The sequence below is a fragment of the Callionymus lyra genome, chromosome 11 (genome assembly GCF_982586985.1).
Source record: "Callionymus lyra chromosome 11, fCalLyr1.hap1.1, whole genome shotgun sequence".
Taxonomy (NCBI): domain Eukaryota; kingdom Metazoa; phylum Chordata; class Actinopteri; order Syngnathiformes; family Callionymidae; genus Callionymus; species Callionymus lyra.
In genome coordinates this window covers 5,197,119-5,219,560 of record NC_141828.1, presented here as the reverse complement: position 1 = coordinate 5,219,560, position 22,442 = coordinate 5,197,119, and the positions used below count along the sequence as shown (strand labels likewise).

The window sequence follows — 22,442 nt, the reverse complement described above, 5'->3', positions numbered from 1 at the left end:
GTCTTCGCTCACACCTCACTGATCTTCATTACGGTGATGACAAGGAAATGATGTGTCCAGCATCCCACTGACAATCTGCCCTGCAGCCACCAGTGTTCCCACGAGCCAAACACACACTCACATAAACACACACTCACACAGACACACACACACACACACACACACACACACACACACACACACACACACACACTCACATGCACGCGGCCCGGGGGGTGTTATCACCCTTCAGTGCGAGTCTGGAAACTGAGTGTAAGCTTCTTATGGAACTGAAAGTGGTGATGGAGTCGTGAAGTAGAGACTTGAGATGCTGCAGATCAAGAGACGCTCGCATGAAGAAACTTCTTATCTTGGTCATGAATATTCACAGCAGCTTTAATCTGGATCGTTCAGGTTCTGCACGGTTCTGGGAGATAATTCTTCCTCAACAACTGAGCAGTGAACTCAAGACATTTATTATTCACATGACACTGAACACGTTTATTTCACCGTGAAAACTTTATTTGAAAAAATAAATGACATATAAACAAACACAGTTACAAAGATGATAACATCAAATAAACTCTTCACCTCATTGGCCACAAGTAAACCTTTTGAACTCCACATGAAGACACGCTTAAATAATAACTTACAAAAAAGTACTTTAGAAACTTTGGCATCACTAGTAATATTGATGAGAGGAAATAACACGTGCAGTCTGTCCGTGCGCTCGTCAAAAACGTCCCCCCTAGAGACCGTGAACAATAGTTCCACCAAAGTAGTTACTTTAAAATTGAAGAACATAAATACACAATTTATGTATTTTAATATTTATTGATATAAGATATATTCTTACATTAGATATAATTACTATTTATTATTTATATTTTTAATTACTATTATATCTTTACGAAACTATTGCTCTCACTCACATTTAGAGTCTTAGAGGTGTTTTATTTTGAAAAATACTTTCTCTGAAACGAGTCCAGATGTTCTTCTGAAACAACGTCAACTGGTGAAAACCAACCTGAACTAAAACTCGGAGAAACATCGCTGATTCAGCGTTATGGTGAGATATATTTCGTAACATACTACGTTCAAAGGCTGAGGTACTTTTTCTAAAACGTACTCATGTGTTCGATCCTGTTGTTCTGTAAACATCGTGAGGTTCCTCAGAGTTTACTCTTATTTATTGGTAAATAATCCAGAGCTCCGCCTCTTCTCCTTCACGCTGGTCTGCCATGAAATCGTTTTTTTCCTATTTGAGACTCTGATTTGGTCTCAAACGACTTCCTGTTCTTCCTGTTCCTGCTCTTTAAGCTCCTTTTCAAACACAGAAGGTGATAATTAAAGAGGAAATGATTTATTTCAATCTCTGATCCGGTTTTCATTTCTGTCGTGTCAAGATCGGACTTTTCTTTGGTGTCTGTTTAACTAAATTATTGAGTCAGGATTTATTACTAGAACCACTCGTTTCTTTCTCTGGAGGATAATCCTGATCAATGGTGATCCTGGTCTAGAGTCTAGAGAGGATAAAGGGTAAGTAAGTAAGTAAAGGTTATTTGTAAAACGCCTTTTCTAGACCAAGACACACGGAGACAAACACAAGCGTCTCAGAAAATCAGGGAAAAGCTCAAATAAAAGTGTCTTGAGATGTTTCTTGAAGGAGTCAGTAGATCATCAAACACAGAGATGTTTCTTGAAGGAGTCAGTAGATCATCAAACACAGATGTTTCTTGAAGGAGTCAGTAGATCATCAAACACAGAGATGTTTCTTGAAGGAGTCAGTAGATCATCAAACACAGAGATGTTTATTGAAGGAGTCAGTAGATCATCAAACACAGATGTTTCTTGAAGGAGTCAGTAGATCATCAAACACAGATGTTTCTTGAAGGAGTCAATAGATCATCAAACACAGATGTTTCTTGAAGGAGTCAGTAGATCATCAAACACAGATGTTTCTTGAAGGAGTCAGTAGATCATCAAACACAGATGTTTCTTGAAGGAGTCAGTAGATCATCAAACACAGATGTTTCTTGAAGGAGTCAGTAGATCATCAAACACAGAGATGTTTCTTGAAGGAGTCAGTAGATCATCAAACACAGATGTTTCTTGAAGGAGTCAGTAGATCATCAAACACAGATGTTTCTTGAAGGAGTCAGTAGATCATCAAACACAGATGTTTCTTGAAGGAGTCAGTAGATCATCAAACACAGATGTTTCTTGAAGGAGTCAGTAGATCATCAAACACAGAGATGGTTCCAAAGCTTAGGAGCAACAGTCTGGAAGGATTTCTCTCCTCTGGTCCAGAAGTTCAGGAACCATCAGTAGATTCTGATCCACAGACCTCAGAGCCCGAGCTGGGGTGTAAGTCTGGATCAGATCACTGATGGAAGGTCTGACCATGAATAGATCTGAAAGTAAGAACCATAAATTGAGATTGAAATTCCAATCTTTCTTAGGAGGATTCCAGATTCTACTAGTGAATTCCAATCTCTACTAGTACAGATTGGAATCCTACTACTGTATTGGGATCTGAATATTAGAATTCCAATCTGTACTAGGACAAATGGGAATTCTACCAGGACAATCTCCAATTATAATAGGAGACATTTGGATTACATTAAAATGTTAGTTTGATCTGAACCAGATTAAACTGGCATTTGAAATAATTATTTTGGAATTGAAAATTGGTGAAGATGGTGAAGATGGTGAAGATGGTGAAGATGATGAAGATGGTGAAGATGGTGAAGGTGGTGAAGATGTTGAAGATGGTGACGATGGTGAAGATGGTGAAGGTGGTGAAGATGTTGAAGATGGTGACGATGGTGAAGGTGGTGAAGATGGTGAAGATGGTGAAGATGGTGAAGATGGTGAAGATGTTGAAGATGGTGAAGATGTTGAAGATGGTGAAGATGGTGACGATGGTGAAGGTGGTGACGATGGTGAAGATGGTGAAGATGGTGAAGATGTTGAAGATGGTGAAGATGTTGAAGATGTTGAAGATGGTGACGATGGTGAAGATGGTGAAGATGTTGAAGATGGTGAAGATGGTGAAGATGTTGAAGATGGTGAAGATGGTGAAGATGGTGAAGATGTTGAAGATGGTGAAGATGGTGAAGATGGTGAAGATGTTGAAGATGGTGAAGATGGTGAAGGTGGTGAAGATGGTGATGATGGTGAAGATGGTGAAGATGGTGAAGATGGTGACGATGGTGAAGATGTTGAAGATGGTGAAGATGGTGAAGATGGTGAAGATGTTGAAGATGGTGAAGGTGGTGAAGATGGTGACGATGGTGACGATGGTGACGATGGTGAAGATGGTGAAGATGGTGACGATGATGATGATGGTGAAGATGGTGAAGATGGTGACGAAGGTGACGATGGTGAAGATGGTGACGATGATGAAGATGGTGAAGATGGTGAAGATAGTGAAGATAGTGATGAGAGCGAAGATCCGGGAGGAACAAGTCATTGTTGTGAGGTTTTCTTTTGGGCTATTTTTAGAGGCGCACCGGCTCCTAACACAAGTTTATTAATAGATTTAACTCTTCGTCTCCCGACACATCATCGTCCGATCTGTTGCAACAGGAAGGTCAGAGGTCAAGAGTCTTGTGAAGCAGGAGCGGAAATAATTGGAGACGAGAAAAATGACCATCATCGGGTTTATTTCAGAGAATCTTGGAGAAGTATCAGATGTGAAAGAGGATGAAAGTCTCTCACGACTTGTTCATTATTCATGTCACACTTTTCAATATTTATCGGTGAAACTGAGCTCACATCTGTCGGATCACGTACGTCGTTGGATCTACTTCCTGATCCCACTTCTGTGGCCTCGACACCGACTGACGTTATCTCCGGTTATTTTCAGTGACACCGAGATGTTGTCACGAGAAAAATCTCTTTTATTCTCTTGTTTCGAGATGTTGTGCGTTCACTGGATGAAACTTTATATTTAGTTCACATTAACATGTGTTTGAAGATTATTTTGAGATCGACACCAAGACTTCTAAGTGTTTTGAAATAGATCACAGGGAGGAGTTTTTTCTGGTATAAGAAGAGAAAAGACAAAGAAAAGACACGATTGAAAGTCGGATATAGATCTGACGAGTGATCCAGTCACGGAATAGAGAAGAATCTGATAAGAATAACAAAATGTTTCCTGGTATTGTGTGTTTTAATTTGGTGATTGTTCGTTTAGAACGTTTTTATAAAATTATCTGATTTTCTGATTCTCATACATTTTCCATCCCTTCATATGTCAGTCAATTGAAAGCTATTAATCCTTAACAACAACAGTGCAGTTCAATCCAGTTTTTGTCATCTTTAAAACACTGTTTATTCTTCTTGAGCTTGAGTTTCAGGGAGAAATGAATGGCAGGACCTGAAGTGAACATTGGTTTGTCTGGAAAATCTTCAGTGATAAGTGTTTATTTACAAGTGTTTAGGGTCAAAAATGCACAGCAACGTTCAGCTCTGCTGGTGGAAACTTAAGGTTATAGTTTCTCTGAAATCTGAAAGAAAAAAGAAAAGGAACAGTGACGCTTTTCTAGATTTTGTCAGCAACTGCTCATTAAACATGAAGCTAGTCTCGCTAACTACTAATAAAGTTTTACCTTACCTTACCTTACTTTACCGGATTAGATAGACTTCATTAATCCCTCTGGAGATGTCCTTTGGGAAATTAGGTTTTCAGTTCACAGCAGATGGTAGAAGGTAGAGAAGTTTCATAAACGCAAAACAACAACAAAGTGCAAATAAAAAGAACATCGTGCAAAGAGATAACAAAGTGCACATAAAAAGAAAAACGTTCAAAGAGATAACAAAGAGCACATAAAAAGAACATCGTGCAAAGAGATAACAAAGTGCACATAATAAGAACAAAGTTCAAAGAGATAACAAAGAGCACATAAAAAGAACATCGTGCAAATAGATAACAAAGTGCAAATAAATAACAACGTGCAAATATAAAGAGCAAATTAAAAACAGATAACAAAGTGTACATAAAAAGAACAAAGAACAAATAGATAACAAAGTGCGAATAAATAACAAAATGCAAATATAAAGAGCAAATTGCAAAGAGATAACAAAGTGCAAATAAAAAGGAAAAAGATCAAATAGATCAAAAAGTGCAAAGAGATTTCAATGAGAAAATAAAAAGAACAAAGCACACAACTAAAACAAATGCAAATAGAAAGAACACCACGCAGAGATAACAAAGAGAAAATAAAAAGAGCAAAGTGCAAAAAGATGACAAAGAGCAAATAAAAAGAACAGAGCCAAAGAGCAAAGATGAAAGGAGAAAACTAGAGGTTAAGGATCTCATCAACTCTCATCTCAAACTTAATTTAAACAGAAGTAATGTTTATTAGCATTAGCGTCACTTGCTATAGGTGTGTGTGTGTGATAGCATGTTGCTAATAGCATCAGATGAACGTAGCCGTTGCAGCCGCTGATGATAATATTTGTGTGTTATTGTCCAATTCTCATGTCAAGTCAGAGTCGAACAAGCCTCCGACTTCGACCAATCACGACAGAGGAGTCACGGTCACATGATTCATCTCATGAGTGTTTTATTACTGGATCTAATATCAGTAAAAATGAACCTTTAATTGTTTTCGCCACAAGTTCCGAGGCTGAATCCGAGAGAAGAACTTCATGAATGAAACCCGTGAATCATCCGTGACTCAATCCCGGGACGCTCCATCGTTTGCATCTCTGACCTTGACTTCACGGTCGTCCTCCTCGGTCTTCGGCGCTCGCGCCCTTGGCGATGCCGTTGTCATGGAAACTGCAGCTGGAAGGCTCATTGGCTGAGAGTTCAGGTGTGTGTGTGTGTGAAGGTGAACGGTCGGTGACATCTCATGAGTCGAGGGGTTTCTGGTGTGAGTTACACGAGCGGAAACACCACGAGAAGGTCTTCCTTCAGAGCAACTTTGAGCGAAAGAGAGTCGGTGCGGGAGTCGCTCCGGTGTCGCTCGCAGGGTCACGACGTGTTCTGTGCTTTACAAAGGCAGAGCTAAAAATACTCAGCACTTAATGGCATCGTTATCAACACAAACACTCTCCTCGTGATGCTACCGTGATGCTCCGAGCTCAGTGTGTGTGTGTGTGTGTGTGTTGAACCTAGACCACCGAACGATGATACAACATGTTTTTAACGTGTGTTTAGATTCTACGTTTGTGTTGCTGCCACCAAAGTCACGATACCAGGAGTGTGCGATAAACAAACATGACAGAAATAGAACAAGGCCGGCGCCTACAAAAGGGTTATTGATTCCTGTTCTAAACACACACACACACACACACACACACACACACACACACACACACACACACACACACACACACACACACACACACTTCCATCCTTCATCCTTGTCTCTGAACAGACGCTGCTGTCGTCATCTGTTCGTTTCTTTCGTAACACGACTAATAAAGTTTTGAAAAAGGCAAAAGTGTGTCTGAAAATCGTGCTCAGGTGGATTTTAAAAGAATCTCTACTTCCTTATAAACAAAGACTTGGAGTTTCTATTTACCACCTTCCTCTCAAAAGGAATCCTCAAATTGTGAGTGGATCCAGATGGTAATTTGTTACAAAATTAAATAATCTCTTCCTTCTGCTAAAGATATGATAGATGGATGGATGGATGGATGGATGGATGGATGGATGGATGGATGGATGGATGGATGGATGGATGGATGGATGGATGGATGGATGGATGGATAGATAGTTAATTGGATGGATGGATGGATGGATATTTAGATGGATGGATGGATGGATAGATGGACGGACGGCAGATGGATGGATATATAGATAGATGGATGGATGGATGGATGGATAGATAGATAAATAGTTAATTGGATGGATGGATGGATATTTAGATGGATGGATGGATGGATATTTAGATGGATAGATGGATGGATGGCTGGACGGACGGATGGATGGATATATAGATAGATGGATGGATGGATGGATGGATGGATGGATGGATGGATGGATGGATGGATGGATGGATGGATATTTAGATGGATAGATGGATGGACGGATAGACTTTATGAATCCCTCTGAAGATCTACTTCGGAAAATTGGGATTCCAGTTCACAGCAGACAATAGTTTCGTATGAAAAAAATATAATAAATAAAAAAGTCTGCAGTTCATACAAAACTGCAACCAGAATTCTGAGCCGCTCTAGTAGAAGAACTCACATTTCTCCTTCAAACTCTTCACTGGCTGCCAGTTTCTTTCAGGATCATTTTAAAATTCTGGTTCTTACTTTCAGATCTATTCATGGTCAGACCTTCCATCAGTGATCTGATCCAGACTTACACCCCAGCTCGGGCTCTGAGGTCTGTGGATCAGAATCTACTGATGGTTCCTGAACTTCCGGACCAGAGGAGAGAAAATTCCAGACTGTTGCTCCTTAAGCTCAGCTTAAGACACTTTTATTCGTGCAGACTTTTCCTTGATTCTCTGAGACTCCTGTGTTTGTCTCAGTTTTATCTTGATCTTTAAAGTATATATTTTATTGAATATTGATTTGATTGTTTAAGCGCTTTGTGACCCTGGTCTGGAAAAGCGCTCTATAAATACAAATACTTACTTAAATAAAAGAACAAAGTTCAAGGGATGACAAAGTGCAAATATAAAGAACTTTGTTCAACTTATACAAACAACAGATGGTAAATGTAAACAAATATTGATTATATTGATATTGGTTATGTTATTAATTATGATTATAATTCTTATGTTTTTTTTTTATTTCCCCCACAATCCTTTGCCATCTTCTTGTCAGTTTTCTTCCAGTTGTGACGACAGCAGCTCCATGTCGTGCACAGACGATCCACCTTCTCTGTATAAGAGACACTTTGATTAAGTTTCGTCTCTGAGGCTCGACCTCTGAGGAGCGTCGGCCATTTTTTTTAACGATGACAATAACGTGTTGGACGAGGAGCGTTTGTCGCCTCGCGAGGGTTGTGTATCTTTTTTCATCTGCGTGTGTTATATCACCGTGACTCACTCGCTCTCGAAGCAACTCACCTCGCCTTCATCTGGTCGACTCCTGGTCTCCTCCTGGTCTCCTCCTGGCCTCCTGGACTCCTCCCTGTAAACACACAAAGCCTCTGATGTCATTAAGTTAATGAGTTCCGACTGTGAGTCCTTCTTACCGAGCGGGACCACCGGGACCAGCTGGTGCTGGATTTAATGAGACGACGATCAGCGTTAATGACTAGTGATGAAGACAAACGTTGAAGTTCCTTCACTCACTCCCCTGCACTGACCTCCTCCTTCTTCTTCTTCTGGTCCTCCAGCCTGGCTCTGCACCCGGAGCGCTCCCTGGTGGCCACGGGTCAGGTGGGCAAGGACCCGTACATCTGCGTGTGGGACACCTTCAGCGTCCAGACGGTCTCGCTGCTGCGCGACGGACACACTCACGGCATCGCCTGCCTCACCTTCAGCGCAGACGGACAGGTGAGTCCAGAGACGCTCACCTGAGCGGGTAGTGATGTCATCAAGAGGCGACAGAAGCTTCAATTAAGAAGTTACTTTATTTATCTCACAGGAGAAATTCACATTCACAGCAGCATCTTTCTTAAAAACACACAAATACAATCTTTTAAAACACAACAATAGAGTTTTTTAAAACACAAAAGATTGTATTTTTGTGTTTTAAAAGATTTTAAACTTTTAAAAACACAAGAATAAAATCTTTCAAACACAAAAGAAGACTATATTTCTGTACTTTGTGTTTTAAAATACTTTATTTTTGTTCTGAAAGACAGTAATTTTGTGTTTTGAAAGATTGTCTTTTTTTGTTTTGATTTTATTCTTGTGTTTTTAAAAGTTTAAAATCTTTCAAAATACAATATTATTATTATTATTATTTTTTTAAATACAGTCTTTCGAAAATACAGTCTTTTAAAACACCAAAAATAAAATCTTTCAAAGCAAAAAAAATACAATCATTCAAAAAACAAAAATACAGTCTTTTAAAACACAAAAATAAATGATCTCAAAACATAAAATACATTCTTTTAAAACACAAAAATAAATTATCTCAAAACATAAAATACATTCTTTTAAAACACAAAAATAAATTATCTCAAAACATAAAATACATTCTTTTAAAACACAAAAATAAATTATCTCAAAACATAAAATACATTCTTTTAAAAAAATAAAATAAATTATCTCAAAACATAAAATACATTCTTTTAAAAAAATAAAATAAATTATCTCAAAACATAAAATACATTCTTTTAAAACACAAAAATAAATTATCTCAAAACATAAAATACATTCTTTTAAAAAAATAAAATAAATTATCTCAAAACATAAAATACATTCTTTTAAAACACAAAAATTAGATCTTTCAAAACACAAAAAGTACTGTCTTTCAAAACACCAACAATGAAATCCTTCAAAACACAAAAATAAAACCTTCAAAACACAAAAAATACATTATTTCAAAACACAAAAATATAGTCTTTTAAAACACAAAAATAAAATCTTTCAAAACACAAAAATGAAATCTTTCAAAACACAAAAAGGACAACCTTTTTAAAAAAACATCTTTGAAAACACAAAATTAAAATCATTCAAAACACAAAGAGTACAGTCTTTCAAAACACAAAAAAACATATTTAAAAACACAAAAATACAATCCTTCAAAAATACAATCTTTCAAAACACCAAAAATCCAGTCATTGAAAACAAAAAAAAACAATCTTTCGAAACACCAGAAATACAATAATTCAAAATCCAGAAATTCCAATACTTTTTATTCTAATGACTAATGGTTTATATTATTTAAAACAGTTTTAAATTTGTCCTCCACAACTGAAGGAGGCGCCCAAGAGCAAATGAACACATTCAACCTTGTGCTTGAACAGTAAAAAAAGGGTCTCTGGCTCTGAGTTGAAGATTGAATGACTTATGTTTATGTAAATGATTCTGTGGCGTCGGCAGTTTCTCGCTCCTGGCAGTGAAGGAATGAATCGATGACGTGATCATGAATCATGAGATAAATCATCGTCGCAGATGAAATCATGAAGTTCAACCAAACAACTCTTTAGTTTGTATATGATTGTCTTTGATGTTTTTCCTCGTGAACCTGTTGTCGTCTCGAACCTGAACCAACATGTGACACAAGAATCATTTTTCATTGATCTTCTCAGCGTCTGGCTTCGGTGGGTCTGGACGCCAAGAACACGGTCAGCATCTGGGAGTGGAAACGAGGGAAGATCCTGGCGACGGCCACCGGACACTCAGACAGGGTGAGTTTTATTGTGTGTGTTTTTGTGTTTGTTTTTGTGTTTGTTTCTGTTGGATCTTCACGACTTTCACCTTCTGTCAGATCTTCGACGTCTGCTGGGATCCGTTTCAACAGAACCGTCTGGTCAGCTGTGGAGTCAAACATATCAAGGTCAGTGTTACGAACATCAGCCAAACACAAGACAATCTTGGAAAACACAAACATACAATGTTTCAGAAACACAATCTTTTAGAAATGCAGTCTTTTAAACACAAAAAAACAATCTTTCAAAAACACAAAATACAATCTTTCAAAAATACAATCTTTCAAAAATACAATCTTTCAAAACACAAAATACAATCTTTCAAAAACACAAAAATACAATCTTTCAAAAATACAATCTTTCAAAACACAAAATACAATCTTTTAAAAAACAAAAATACAATATTTCAAAAAACACAAATACAATCTTTCAAAAAACACAAAAGTAAAATCGTTCAAAACGCAAAAATACAGTCTTTCAAAACACAAAAATACAAACTTCCAAAAGACAAAAAATACAATATTTAAAAAAACAAAAATACAGTCTTTTAAAACACAAAAATACAATCTTCCAAAAGACAAAAAAATACAGTCATTCAAAAATACAGTCTTTCAAAATACAATCTTCCAAAAGACAAAAATGCAATCTTTAAAAAACACAAAAACACAATCTTTCAAAAGACAAAAATACAATATTTCGTTTGTTGTTTGAATAATTGTCTATGAATATTGACAACAAACTGGAATTATTTTAATTAATTTATAAAAAACAGATCCTCAAAATGTTAAATATTCTGTAATAATATGTCATAATAGGTAATCATAGGCACAAACAACTATTTTATGACTTGTAGTGTACGATTGTGCAAATACAAGCAGGAAACACTAAAAATACTCTGTGGACGAGACAAGATTGAAACAAATAAACAATAAATAATCTAATCCTGACTTGGTAAATCACTCACACTCAGTGGTTCAGCCTCCACCAGAAAACTCCAATCTTTGCACTATTGAGTACAAACTAAATATTCAGCAGCATCAATATATTGAAGACATTTTACTTTTTTTCATGATTTAAAATGACATTGAGGACATTTTCGAGTCGTTTTGTCGACTCACTCTCGGTGCTGCTGCCTCGGCAGTTCTGGTCTCTGTGTGGAAACGCTCTCACTCCCAAACGGGGGATCTTCGGGAAGATGGGCGACCTGCAGACCATCTTGTGCGTGGCGTCGGCCAAAGACGACACCACCTACTCAGGAGCTCTCAACGGAGACATCTACGTCTGGAAGGGACTCAACCTCATCAGGACGGTCCAGGCGGCTCACGGGGTGAGACGCACGACGCCGACGACCGTGGTTCGATCGGATGATTCATCGCACATGTCGTCCACCTTCAGGCGGGGATCTTCAGCATGTACTCGTGTGAGGAAGGTTTTGCGACGGGAGGCCGGGACGGCTGCATCCGACTGTGGGACGTGGAGTTCAAACCCATCACCAAGATCGACCTGCGGGAGGCAGAGCAGGGATACAAAGGTAACTGTTGCAGTTACATGTTTGACTTTTTCAGGAGACACTTGGGATTAAACCCATCAATCTTTAGAATGATTTCACTTCAACTAAGTAGTTCTTTATTACTATCGTTATCTTTAATCTGATGCTCGAGGATGATTTAAAACGGTTTTGATCTGAGTTGATTCAATAAAATAATCTTTTCAATGAGAAAAGGTTGCTTTAATAGTAAAAAAGATTTCAATTAAAAAAAAAAATGCTTCAATTACATATAAGAAATTTAATAAAAAATAGTTGCTTCAATTTAAAAAAAATAATAATTAATTAAATAAATACAAAATACAATAAAAAGTTTCTTCAATTAAAAAAAAAAAAGATTTCAATTAAATTAATTTGATTTGATTAATTAAATTAAAAATACAATAAAAAGTTTCTTCAATAAAAAAAAAAGTCATTAAATTAAGCTTCTATAAATCATTTTCAATTTTAAAAAAGATTTAAATACAATTATTTGATTTAATTAAATAATTAAAAAATAAAATAAAACGTTTTTTTTAATTAAATAAATATTTCAATTAAATAAATGTGCTTTAATAAATAAATAAAAAATACAATAAAAAGTTTCTTCAATAAAAATAAAAAAAATGTCATTAAATTAAGCTTCTATAAATCATTTTCAATTTTAAAAAAGATTTAAATACAATTATTTGATTTAATAAATAATTAAAAAATAAAATAAAAAGTTTTTTTTAATTAAAGAAAGATTTCAATTAAATAAATGTGCTTGAATAAATAAATAAAAAATACAATAAAAAGTTTCTTTAATTAAAAAAAGATTTCAATAAAAAAAAAGTTTAAACTTGACGATACATTCCGTGAAACTTTTTTGAAAGTCAGAAATGTTCTTCCGCTCTTCTTAACCATTTTAAAAATACATTTTTAACCATTCACGCTCACAATCAGACACTGATGGGAGTAGGCTGCGACGCAGCGCACCAGCTCACCATGGGGACCAATATAAGTGCCTTGCTCATGGACACGACGACTCACTATCATCCTGAGCTACGATGGAACCTGCAACTTCTGAGGCCACGAGCCAACGACTGAAAAGATCAAAATAGAACCTCACAGATGAGATAACAGCGTAGATTGTGCTGCAACAAAAATCTAAAATAATTAATGTTGACAATAATTGATCATATTTCTATTGTGTGTTTGTGTTTTTGTGTTATAAAATCATCTGCTCGTCTTCGTACCTCAGGTCTGTCCATCCGCAGTGTGTGCTGGCGAGCCGACCGGATCCTGGCAGGAACACAAGACAGTGAGATCTTTGAGGTGAAGCTTCAACAGTAACCCTGGAGCAAACTAGACACTTCATATGATGTTTGTGAATATAATTCACTGGGTCTCTGTTCAAACGGTCCATTAAGTCGCTCAGTTAAAGTCCCAGGAAGGAACGATTGAATAAAATATTCCACGTTTCTCTGCAGGTGATGGTCCGGGACCGGGACAAGCCTCTGCTGATCATGCAGGGTCACGGCGAGGGAGAACTCTGGGCTCTGGACGTTCATCCTAAGAAGCCTCTTGCGGTGACGGGCAGTGACGACCGCTCGGTCAGGTCAGCACACATGAGCTCCTTCTATTCCAAGACTGTGGTCTTTCATCTCGCCTCAAAACTCTCTGTTTCCTCTCCATGTTACAGTATTTTACCCCTTTTTTTAAATGGTCATTGAGTTGTTATTTCCATCAATTCAAACATATCTATCTATCTATAATTTTTGAGGGAGGGAGGGAGGGAGGGATGGAAAGAGATAGAGAAATGGATAGATGGAGGATGGAGAAGGAGAAAGAAATGGATAGATGGATGGATGGAGAGAGAGAGAAAGAAATGGATGGATGGATGGAGAGAGAGATGGATGGATGGAGGATGGAGAGAGAGAGAGAGAGAGAGAGATGGATGGATGGATGGAGAGAGAGAGAGAGAGAGATGGATAGATGGATGGGTGGAGAGAGAGAGAGAGAGAGAGAGAGATGGATTGATGGATTGATGGATGGATGGAGGATGGAGAGAGAAGGGGGGGAGATGGATAGATGGTTGGATGGAGAGAGAGAGAGAGAGAGAGAGAGAGATGGATAGATGGATGGATGGATGGAGGATGGAGAGAGAGAGATAGATAGATGGAGGGATGGATTGACAAATGGATAGATAGATGGATGGATAGATGGAGAGAGGGAGAGAGATGGATAGATGGATGGATGGATGGAGAGAGAGAGAGAGCGAGAGATAGATAGATGGAGGGATGGATTGATAGATGGATAGATAGATGGATGGATAGATGGAGAGATGGATAGATGGATGGATGGAGGATGGAGAGAGAGAGATAGATAGATGGAGGGATGGATTGATAGATGGATAGATAGATGGATGGATAGATGGAGAGAGGGAGAGAGATGGATAGATAGATGGGTGGATGGACGGATGGTCTTTTCTTCCCAAATCACACTCAGACTGATCCTGAGGGATCAATAAAGTTTTACCTTACCTTACCTTAGACTTGAAATACTTAACTGGGCGGCAAAGCATCATGGGAGCTGATCAGGAGGACTTGAGGTCCCCGTTAATGAGTGTTGTTGACATGGAAGTCACTTTACATACAATGTTGTGTTTGAAGATCCAATAAAAGACGTTTGGACTGAAGGCAGAGAGACTTGATGGTTCCTCAGAACCTGAACATTTGAATGATGTTATAAGTTTTATAAAGACCCACATGAGTGTCTCACCGTGGTGTCCTGCAGGCTGTGGAGTCTGGTGGACCACGCTCTGATCGCTCGCTGCAACATGGAGGAGGCGGTCCGCAGCCTGTCCTTCAGCGTGGACGGATCTCAGCTGGCGCTGGGCATGAAGGACGGATCCTTCACGGTGCTGCGAGTCAGGTGACCCCCGCGGCTCAGAGACCCACCGTGACGCCTGACACTGACGCCTGTCCTCCTCCAGGGACATGACCGAGGTGGTCCACATCAAGGACCGGAAGGAGGTGATCCACGAAATGAAGTTCTCCCCGGACGGGTCGTACCTGGCGGTCGGATCCAACGACGGGCTGGTGGACGTCTACGCCGTCGCTCAGAGATACAAGAAGGTTTGGAGGAGCACAGGAGGGATTTGAACCCGCGTCACACGTGGTCTCGTGCAGGTCGGAGAATGTAGCAAGTCCAGCAGCTTCATCACGCACATGGACTGGACCCTGGACAGCAAGATCCTGCAGACCAACGATGGCGCCGGAGAGAGACTCTTCTACCGGATGCCGAGTGAGTCGTGTTGTTGGTGAAATGAAACTCGTGGAGTAAATACTGTGATCGGTCAAACATGGAGGTTTGTCACTGTGAGTCATCAATCCTGGAAGCCTCAACCTCCAAGGGACTCGTTGTATAAACAAAAAGTTAAAAAAAAGAAGATACTTTTAATAATAATAATAATAACAATAATTATTGTATTATTATATATTATTGTTCTGTAGTTATGCGTTTGTTTATATACATTTGAAGTTGACACAGTACTTTAAAAAAAGACAAGATAGATTGTGTTATTTCATAAAATATTACAGTTAAATGCTACAATAAAAGAGAGTAAAAACCCATTAAAGAACCTCAGTTAAAGGATTAAACGAGAGAAACATTGTGTAAAAGATGAAAGATTTGTTGAACAAAAATGAAGGGAAAAGATATATGTTGAAATAACGTCACACACACAAGAAACGAGGGATTTATGAACGTGGAAGAAAGAAAAACGATGAATGAGATAACAAAGTGCAAATAAAAAGAACAAAGTACAACACGATTACAGGTACAAATAAAAAGAGCAATGTGCAAAGAGGTAATGAAGAGCAAATAAAAGAGCTGATTTCAGATAGATAGCAAAGTGCAAATATAAAGAGCAAAGTGCAAAGAGATAACAAAGTACAAATTAAAAGAAAAAAGAGCAGATAGATAAAGTGCAAATATAAAGAGCAAAGCACAAAGAGATAAAAAGAGCAAATAAAAAGAACAAAGGACAAAGAGCAAATTAAAAGAACAACATTCAAATCGATTACAAAGTGCAAAAAGATAACAAAGTGCAAATCAAAAGAACAAAGCACAAAACCATAACAAATGCAAATAGAAATAACACTGTGCAGAGATAACAAAGAACAAAGAGCACAGAGATAACAATAAAGTGCACCAAAAAAAGAAAAAAGAGTAAAGAGATAACAAAGTGCAGAGATAAAGAGCAAAGTGCAAAGAGGTAACAAAGTGTAAAATATAAAGAGCATCCGACTGAACTATTGAACAATGAACAAGAAATGAATGATTTGTCCAAAGGAAAAAAGTAGGAAACTCAGATAAAGGAAGAAGAAAAAAGGGAAGATGTAGTTTTCATGGATGGAAGATGTGATGAAGTTGAAAGAAGAGAGAGAGAAATGTGACGAATAATGAAGATAAAAATCTGCATCTCTGAGTATTTCTGATCTTCTGTCCTCAGTGGGGAAGCTGGTGAGCAAGGAGGAGGTGAAGAGTCAGCGCTGGGCGTCCTGGAGTGGGGTCCTGGGGTCAGAGGTCAGCGGCATCTGGCAGAAATACTCCAACCTCACGGAGATCAACGCCGTGGACGTCAACCACTCGGCCTGCGTGGTCGTCACGGGCGACGACTGCGGTCTGGTCAAGCTCTTCCGCTTCCCGTGTCTCAGGAAAGGTGTGAATAATAATAATATATAATAATAATAATAATATAAACGTGTCTCACAAGTGTCTTCTCTCAGGAGCCAAGTTCAAGAAGTACATCGGACACTCGGCTCACGTCACCAACGTCCGCTGGTCACATGACCTGCAGTGGGTCCTGACCACGGGCGGCGCCGACCACGCCATGTTCCAGTGGAGGTTCCAGCCCGAGGCCGTGATGAACGGAGGACTCGACGCCAACGTACTCGGTGAGAGAAGACACTCGTGAAGGTCGTTTGTTACAACCAACTTATTTTACACAAGCAGAGATATTTAACCACTGCAGCTAAGGCTAACGGCTAACTAGCCAACGGCTAACTAGCTAACGGCTAGCTAGCATAATCACATCATCATTTTCTTTTACTTTATTTGAAGAAAATAGAGACATTTAATCTTAAAACGTTACTTATTGTGTGTTAAGGGCTTTTATTTAACATTAAATTAAATATTTGACACATTTTAGAAATAATTTATTCTCAATAATTTCTATATTAAAAAGGTTGAATTTCTTGGAGTTTTTTGCACTATTTCACCAACATTTTTATATAGAATTTAAAAAGCTACAAATAAAAATCTGGAATTTAGAAATGTGTCATTTTGGTGCTGGAGGTGACATTGGGCTCAGAGAGATAACCAAGTGCAAATAAAAAGAACAAAGTCAAAGATAACAAAGTGCAAATATAAATAGCAAAGTGCAAATAGATAAGAAAGTGTAAATAAAAAGAACAAAGCCCAAAGAGATAACAAAGTGGAAATAAAAAAAAGAAAGTCAAAGAAATAACAAAGTGGAAATAAAAAGAACAAAGTGCAAAGAGATAACAAAGTGCAAATAAAAAGAGCAAAGTGCAAAGAGATAACAAAGTGGAAATTTCTATATAAAAAAGGTTGAATTTGAACAATTTCACCAAAATTTTTATACAGAATTTTAAAAGATACAAATAAAAAGAGCAAAGTGCATAGAGATAACAAAGTGCAAATAAAAAGAACAAAGAGATAACAAAGTGCAAATAAAAAGAACAAAGAGATAACAAAGTGCAAATAAAAAGAACAAAGAGATAACAAAGTGCAAATAAAAAGAACAAAGAGATAACAAAGCGGAAATAAAAAGAACAACGTGCAAATAAATAACAAAGCGAAAATAAAAAGAACGAGGTGCATTAGATTAAAGAAACTGCATTCATGTCACCTTGTGACCTCGGCTCCTGCACAGGTTTGAGTCGTCTGCTGTGTCTGATGACATTTTGGACTCGGGACTAACTGTTCTCTCCGACTCGTCCCTGCAGACAGTCACGGCGACTCCAACAGCGAGGAGTCCGACAGCGACGTGTCCGACGTCCCCGAACTGGACTCTGACATCGAGCAGGAGACACAGATCCACTACGACAGACAGGTGAGTGCAGGTCTCTACCTGGACCTGAACCCTCTACTCACATCTCTACCTGGACCTGAATCCTCTACTCACATCTCTACCTGGACCTGAACCCTCTACTCACATCTCTACCTGGACCTGAATCCTCTACTCACATCTCTACCTGGACCTGAATCCTTCACTCACATCTCTACCTGGACCTGAATCCTTCACTCACATCTCTACCTGGACCTGAATCCTTCACTGGCGTCTCTACCTGGACGTGAATCCTTCACTGGCGTCTGTACCTGGACGTGAATCCTTCACTCGCGTCTCTACCTGGACGTGAATCCTTCAGTCACGTCTCTACCTGGACGTGAATCCTTCACTCTCGTCTCTACCTGGACCTGAATCCTTCACTCGCGTCTCTACCTGGACGTGAATCCTTCACTCGCGTCTCTACCTGGACGTGAATCCTTCACTCACATCTCTACCTGGACCTGAATCCTTCACTCGCGTCTCTACCTGGACGTGAATCCTTCACTCACATCTCTACCTGGACCTGAATCCTTCACTCACATCTCTACCTGGACCTGAATCCTTCACTCACATCTCTACCTGGACCTGAATCCTTCACTCACATCTCTACCTGGACCTGAATCCTTCACTGGCGTCTCTACCTGGACCTGAATCCTTCACTCACATCTCTACCTGGACCTGAATCCTTCACTCACATCTCTACCTGGACCTGAATCCTTCACTCACATCTCTACCTGGACCTGAATCCTTCACTCACATCTCTACCTGGACCTGAATCCTTCACTCTCGTCTCTACCTGGACGTGAATCCTTCAGTCGCGTCTCTACCTGGACGTGAATCCTTCACTCACATCTCTACCTGGACCTGAATCCTTCACTCGCGTCTCTACCTGGACGTGAATCCTTCACTCGCGTCTCTACCTGGACGTGAATCCTTCACTCACATCTCTACCTGGACCTGAATCCTTCACTCGCGTCTCTACCTGGACGTGAATCCTTCACTCACATCTCTACCTGGACCTGAATCCTTCACTCACATCTCTACCTGGACCTGAATCCTTCACTCACATCTCTACCTGGACCTGAATCCTTCACTCACATCTCTACCTGGACCTGAATCCTTCACTGGCGTCTCTACCTGGACCTGAATCCTTCACTCACATCTCTACCTGGACCTGAATCCTTCACTCACATCTCTACCTGGACCTGAATCCTTCACTCACATCTCTACCTGGACCTGAATCCTTCACTCACATCTCTACCTGGACCTGAATCCTTCACTCTCGTCTCTACCTGGACCTGAATCCTTCACTCTCGTCTCTACCTGGACGTGAATCCTTCACTCACATCTCTACCTGGACCTGAATCCTTCACTCACATCTCTACCTGGACGTGAATCCTTCACTCTCGTCTCTACCTGGACCTGAATCCTTCACTCGCGTCTCTACCTGGACCTGAATCCTTCACTCTCGTCTCTACCTGGACGTGAATCCTTCACTCACATCTCTACCTGGACGTGAATCCTTCACTCGCGTCTCTACCTGGACCTGAATCCTTCACTCACGTCTCTACCTGGACCTGAATCCTTCACTCACGTCTCTACCTGGACGTGAATCCTTCACTCTCGTCTCTACCTGGACGTGAATCCTTCACTCGCGTCTCTACCTGGACGTGAATCCTTCACTCACGTCTCTACCTGGACGTGAATCCTTCACTCGTGTCTCTACCTGGACGTGAATCCTTCACTCGCGTCTCTACCTGGACGTGAATCCTTCACTGGCGTCTCTAACTGGACCTGAATCCTTCACTGGCGTCTCTACCTGGACCTGAATCCTTCACTCGCGTCTCTACCAGGACGTGAATCCTTCAGTCACGTCTCTACCTGGACGTGAATCCTTCACTCGCGTCTCTACCTGGACGTGAATCCTTCACTTGCGTCTCTACCTGGACGTGAATCCTTCACTCACGTCTCTACCTGGACGTGAATCCTTCACTCGCGTCTCTACCTGGACGTGAATCCTTCACTCGCGTCTCTACCTGGACGTGAATCCTTCACTCGCGTCTCTACCTGGACGTGAATCCTTCACTCGCGTCTCTACCTGGACGTGAATCCTTCACTCGCGTCTCTACCTGGACATGAATCTTCACTCGCGTCTCTACCTGGACGTGAATCCTTCACTCGCGTCTCTACCTGGACATGAATCCTTCACTCGCGTCTCTACCTGGACGTGAATCCTTCACTCGCGTCTCTACCTGGACGTGAATCCTTTACTCGCGTCTCTACCTGGACGTGAATCCTTCACTCGCGTCTCTACCTGGACGTGAATCCTTCACTCGCGTCTCTACCTGGACGTGAATCCTTCACTCACGTCTCTACCTGGACATGAATCCTTCACTCACGTCTCTACCTGGAAGTGAATCCTTCACTGGCGTCTCTACCTGGACGTGAATCCTTCACTCACGTCTCTACCTGGACGTGAATCCTTCACTCACATCTCTACCTGGACGTGAATCCTTCACTGGCGTCTCTACCTGGACATGAATCCTTCACTCGCATCTCTACCTGGACGTGAATCCTTCACTCGCGTCTCTACCTGGACCTGAATCCTTCACTCTCGTCTCTACCTGGACGTGAATCCTTCACTCGTGTCTCTACCTGGACGTGAATCCTTCACTCTCGTCTCTACCTGGACCTGAATCCTTCACTCTCGTCTCTACCTGGACGTGAATCCTTCACTCTCGTCTCTACCTGGACGTGAATCCTTCACTCGCGTCTCTACCTGGACGTGAATCCTTCAGTCGCGTCTCTACCTGGACGTGAATCCTTCACTCGTGTCTCTACCTGGACGTGAATCCTTCACTCGCGTCTCTACCTGGACGTGAATCCTTCACTCGCGTCTCTACCTGGACGTGAATCCTTCACTCGCGTCTCTACCTGGACCTGAATCCTTCACTCGCGTCTCTACCTGGACGTGAATCCTTCACTCGCGTCTCTACCTGGACGTGAATCCTTCACTCGCGTCTCTACCTGGACGTGAATCCTTCACTCGCGTCTCTACCTGGACGTGAATCCTTCACTCTCGTCTCTACCTGGACCTCAATCCTTCACTCTCGTCTCTACCTGGACCTGAATCCTTCACTCTCGTCTCTACCTGGACGTGAATCCTTCACTCTCGTCTCTACCTGGACCTGAATCCTTCACTCTCGTCTCTACCTGGACGTGAATCCTTCACTCGTGTCTCTACCTGGACGTGAATCCTTCACTCGTGTCTCTACCTGGACGTGAATCCTTCACTCGCGTCTCTACCTGGACGTGAATCCTTCACTCACGTCTCTACCTGGACGTGAATCCTTCACTCGTGTCTCTACCTGGACGTGAATCCTTCACTCGCGTCTCTACCTGGACGTGAATCCTTCACTGGCGTCTCTAACTGGACCTGAATCCTTCACTGGCGTCTCTACCTGGACCTGAATCCTTCACTCGCGTCTCTACCAGGACGTGAATCCTTCAGTCACGTCTCTACCTGGACGTGAATCCTTCACTCGCGTCTCTACCTGGACGTGAATCCTTCACTTGCGTCTCTACCTGGACGTGAATCCTTCACTCACGTCTCTACCTGGACGTGAATCCTTCACTCGCGTCTCTACCTGGACGTGAATCCTTCACTCGCGTCTCTACCTGGACGTGAATCCTTCACTCGCGTCTCTACCTGGACGTGAATCCTTCACTCGCGTCTCTACCTGGACGTGAATCCTTCACTCGCGTCTCTACCTGGACATGAATCTTCACTCGCGTCTCTACCTGGACGTGAATCCTTCACTCGCGTCTCTACCTGGACATGAATCCTTCACTCGCGTCTCTACCTGGACGTGAATCCTTCACTCGCGTCTCTACCTGGACGTGAATCCTTTACTCGCGTCTCTACCTGGACGTGAATCCTTCACTCGCGTCTCTACCTGGACGTGAATCCTTCACTCGCGTCTCTACCTGGACGTGAATCCTTCACTCACGTCTCTACCTGGACATGAATCCTTCACTCACGTCTCTACCTGGAAGTGAATCCTTCACTGGCGTCTCTACCTGGACGTGAATCCTTCACTCACGTCTCTACCTGGACGTGAATCCTTCACTCACATCTCTACCTGGACGTGAATCCTTCACTGGCGTCTCTACCTGGACATGAATTCTTCACTCGCATCTCTACCTGGACGTGAATCCTTCACTCGCGTCTCTACCTGGACCTGAATCCTTCACTCTCGTCTCTACCTGGACGTGAATCCTTCACTCGTGTCTCTACCTGGACGTGAATCCTTCACTCTCGTCTCTACCTGGACCTGAATCCTTCACTCTCGTCTCTACCTGGACGTGAATCCTTCACTCTCGTCTCTACCTGGACGTGAATCCTTCACTCGCGTCTCTACCTGGACGTGAATCCTTCAGTCGCGTCTCTACCTGGACGTGAATCCTTCACTCGTGTCTCTACCTGGACGTGAATCCTTCACTCGCGTCTCTACCTG

The 22,442-nt window shown here is 40.9% G+C and overlaps 1 protein-coding gene across 1 annotated transcript in view; it reads left to right on the top strand.

The window, feature by feature from the left end:
• LOC148069011 (echinoderm microtubule-associated protein-like 6) overlaps positions 1 to 22,442 on the top strand; it is a 71,273-nt gene that overhangs the window by 11,880 nt on the left and 36,951 nt on the right. Inside the window, exons 2-14 of the mRNA XM_087801953.1 lie at positions 8,294 to 8,453; positions 10,160 to 10,258; positions 10,339 to 10,407; positions 11,421 to 11,606; positions 11,675 to 11,810; positions 13,048 to 13,121; positions 13,277 to 13,404; positions 14,583 to 14,720; positions 14,782 to 14,923; positions 14,978 to 15,092; positions 16,303 to 16,512; positions 16,580 to 16,747; positions 17,822 to 17,928. Coding sequence (XP_087658079.1) covers positions 8,294 to 8,453; positions 10,160 to 10,258; positions 10,339 to 10,407; positions 11,421 to 11,606; positions 11,675 to 11,810; positions 13,048 to 13,121; positions 13,277 to 13,404; positions 14,583 to 14,720; positions 14,782 to 14,923; positions 14,978 to 15,092; positions 16,303 to 16,512; positions 16,580 to 16,747; positions 17,822 to 17,928 — 1,732 coding nt within the window. The remainder of the gene's footprint in view (positions 1 to 8,293; positions 8,454 to 10,159; positions 10,259 to 10,338; positions 10,408 to 11,420; positions 11,607 to 11,674; positions 11,811 to 13,047; positions 13,122 to 13,276; positions 13,405 to 14,582; positions 14,721 to 14,781; positions 14,924 to 14,977; positions 15,093 to 16,302; positions 16,513 to 16,579; positions 16,748 to 17,821; positions 17,929 to 22,442) is intronic.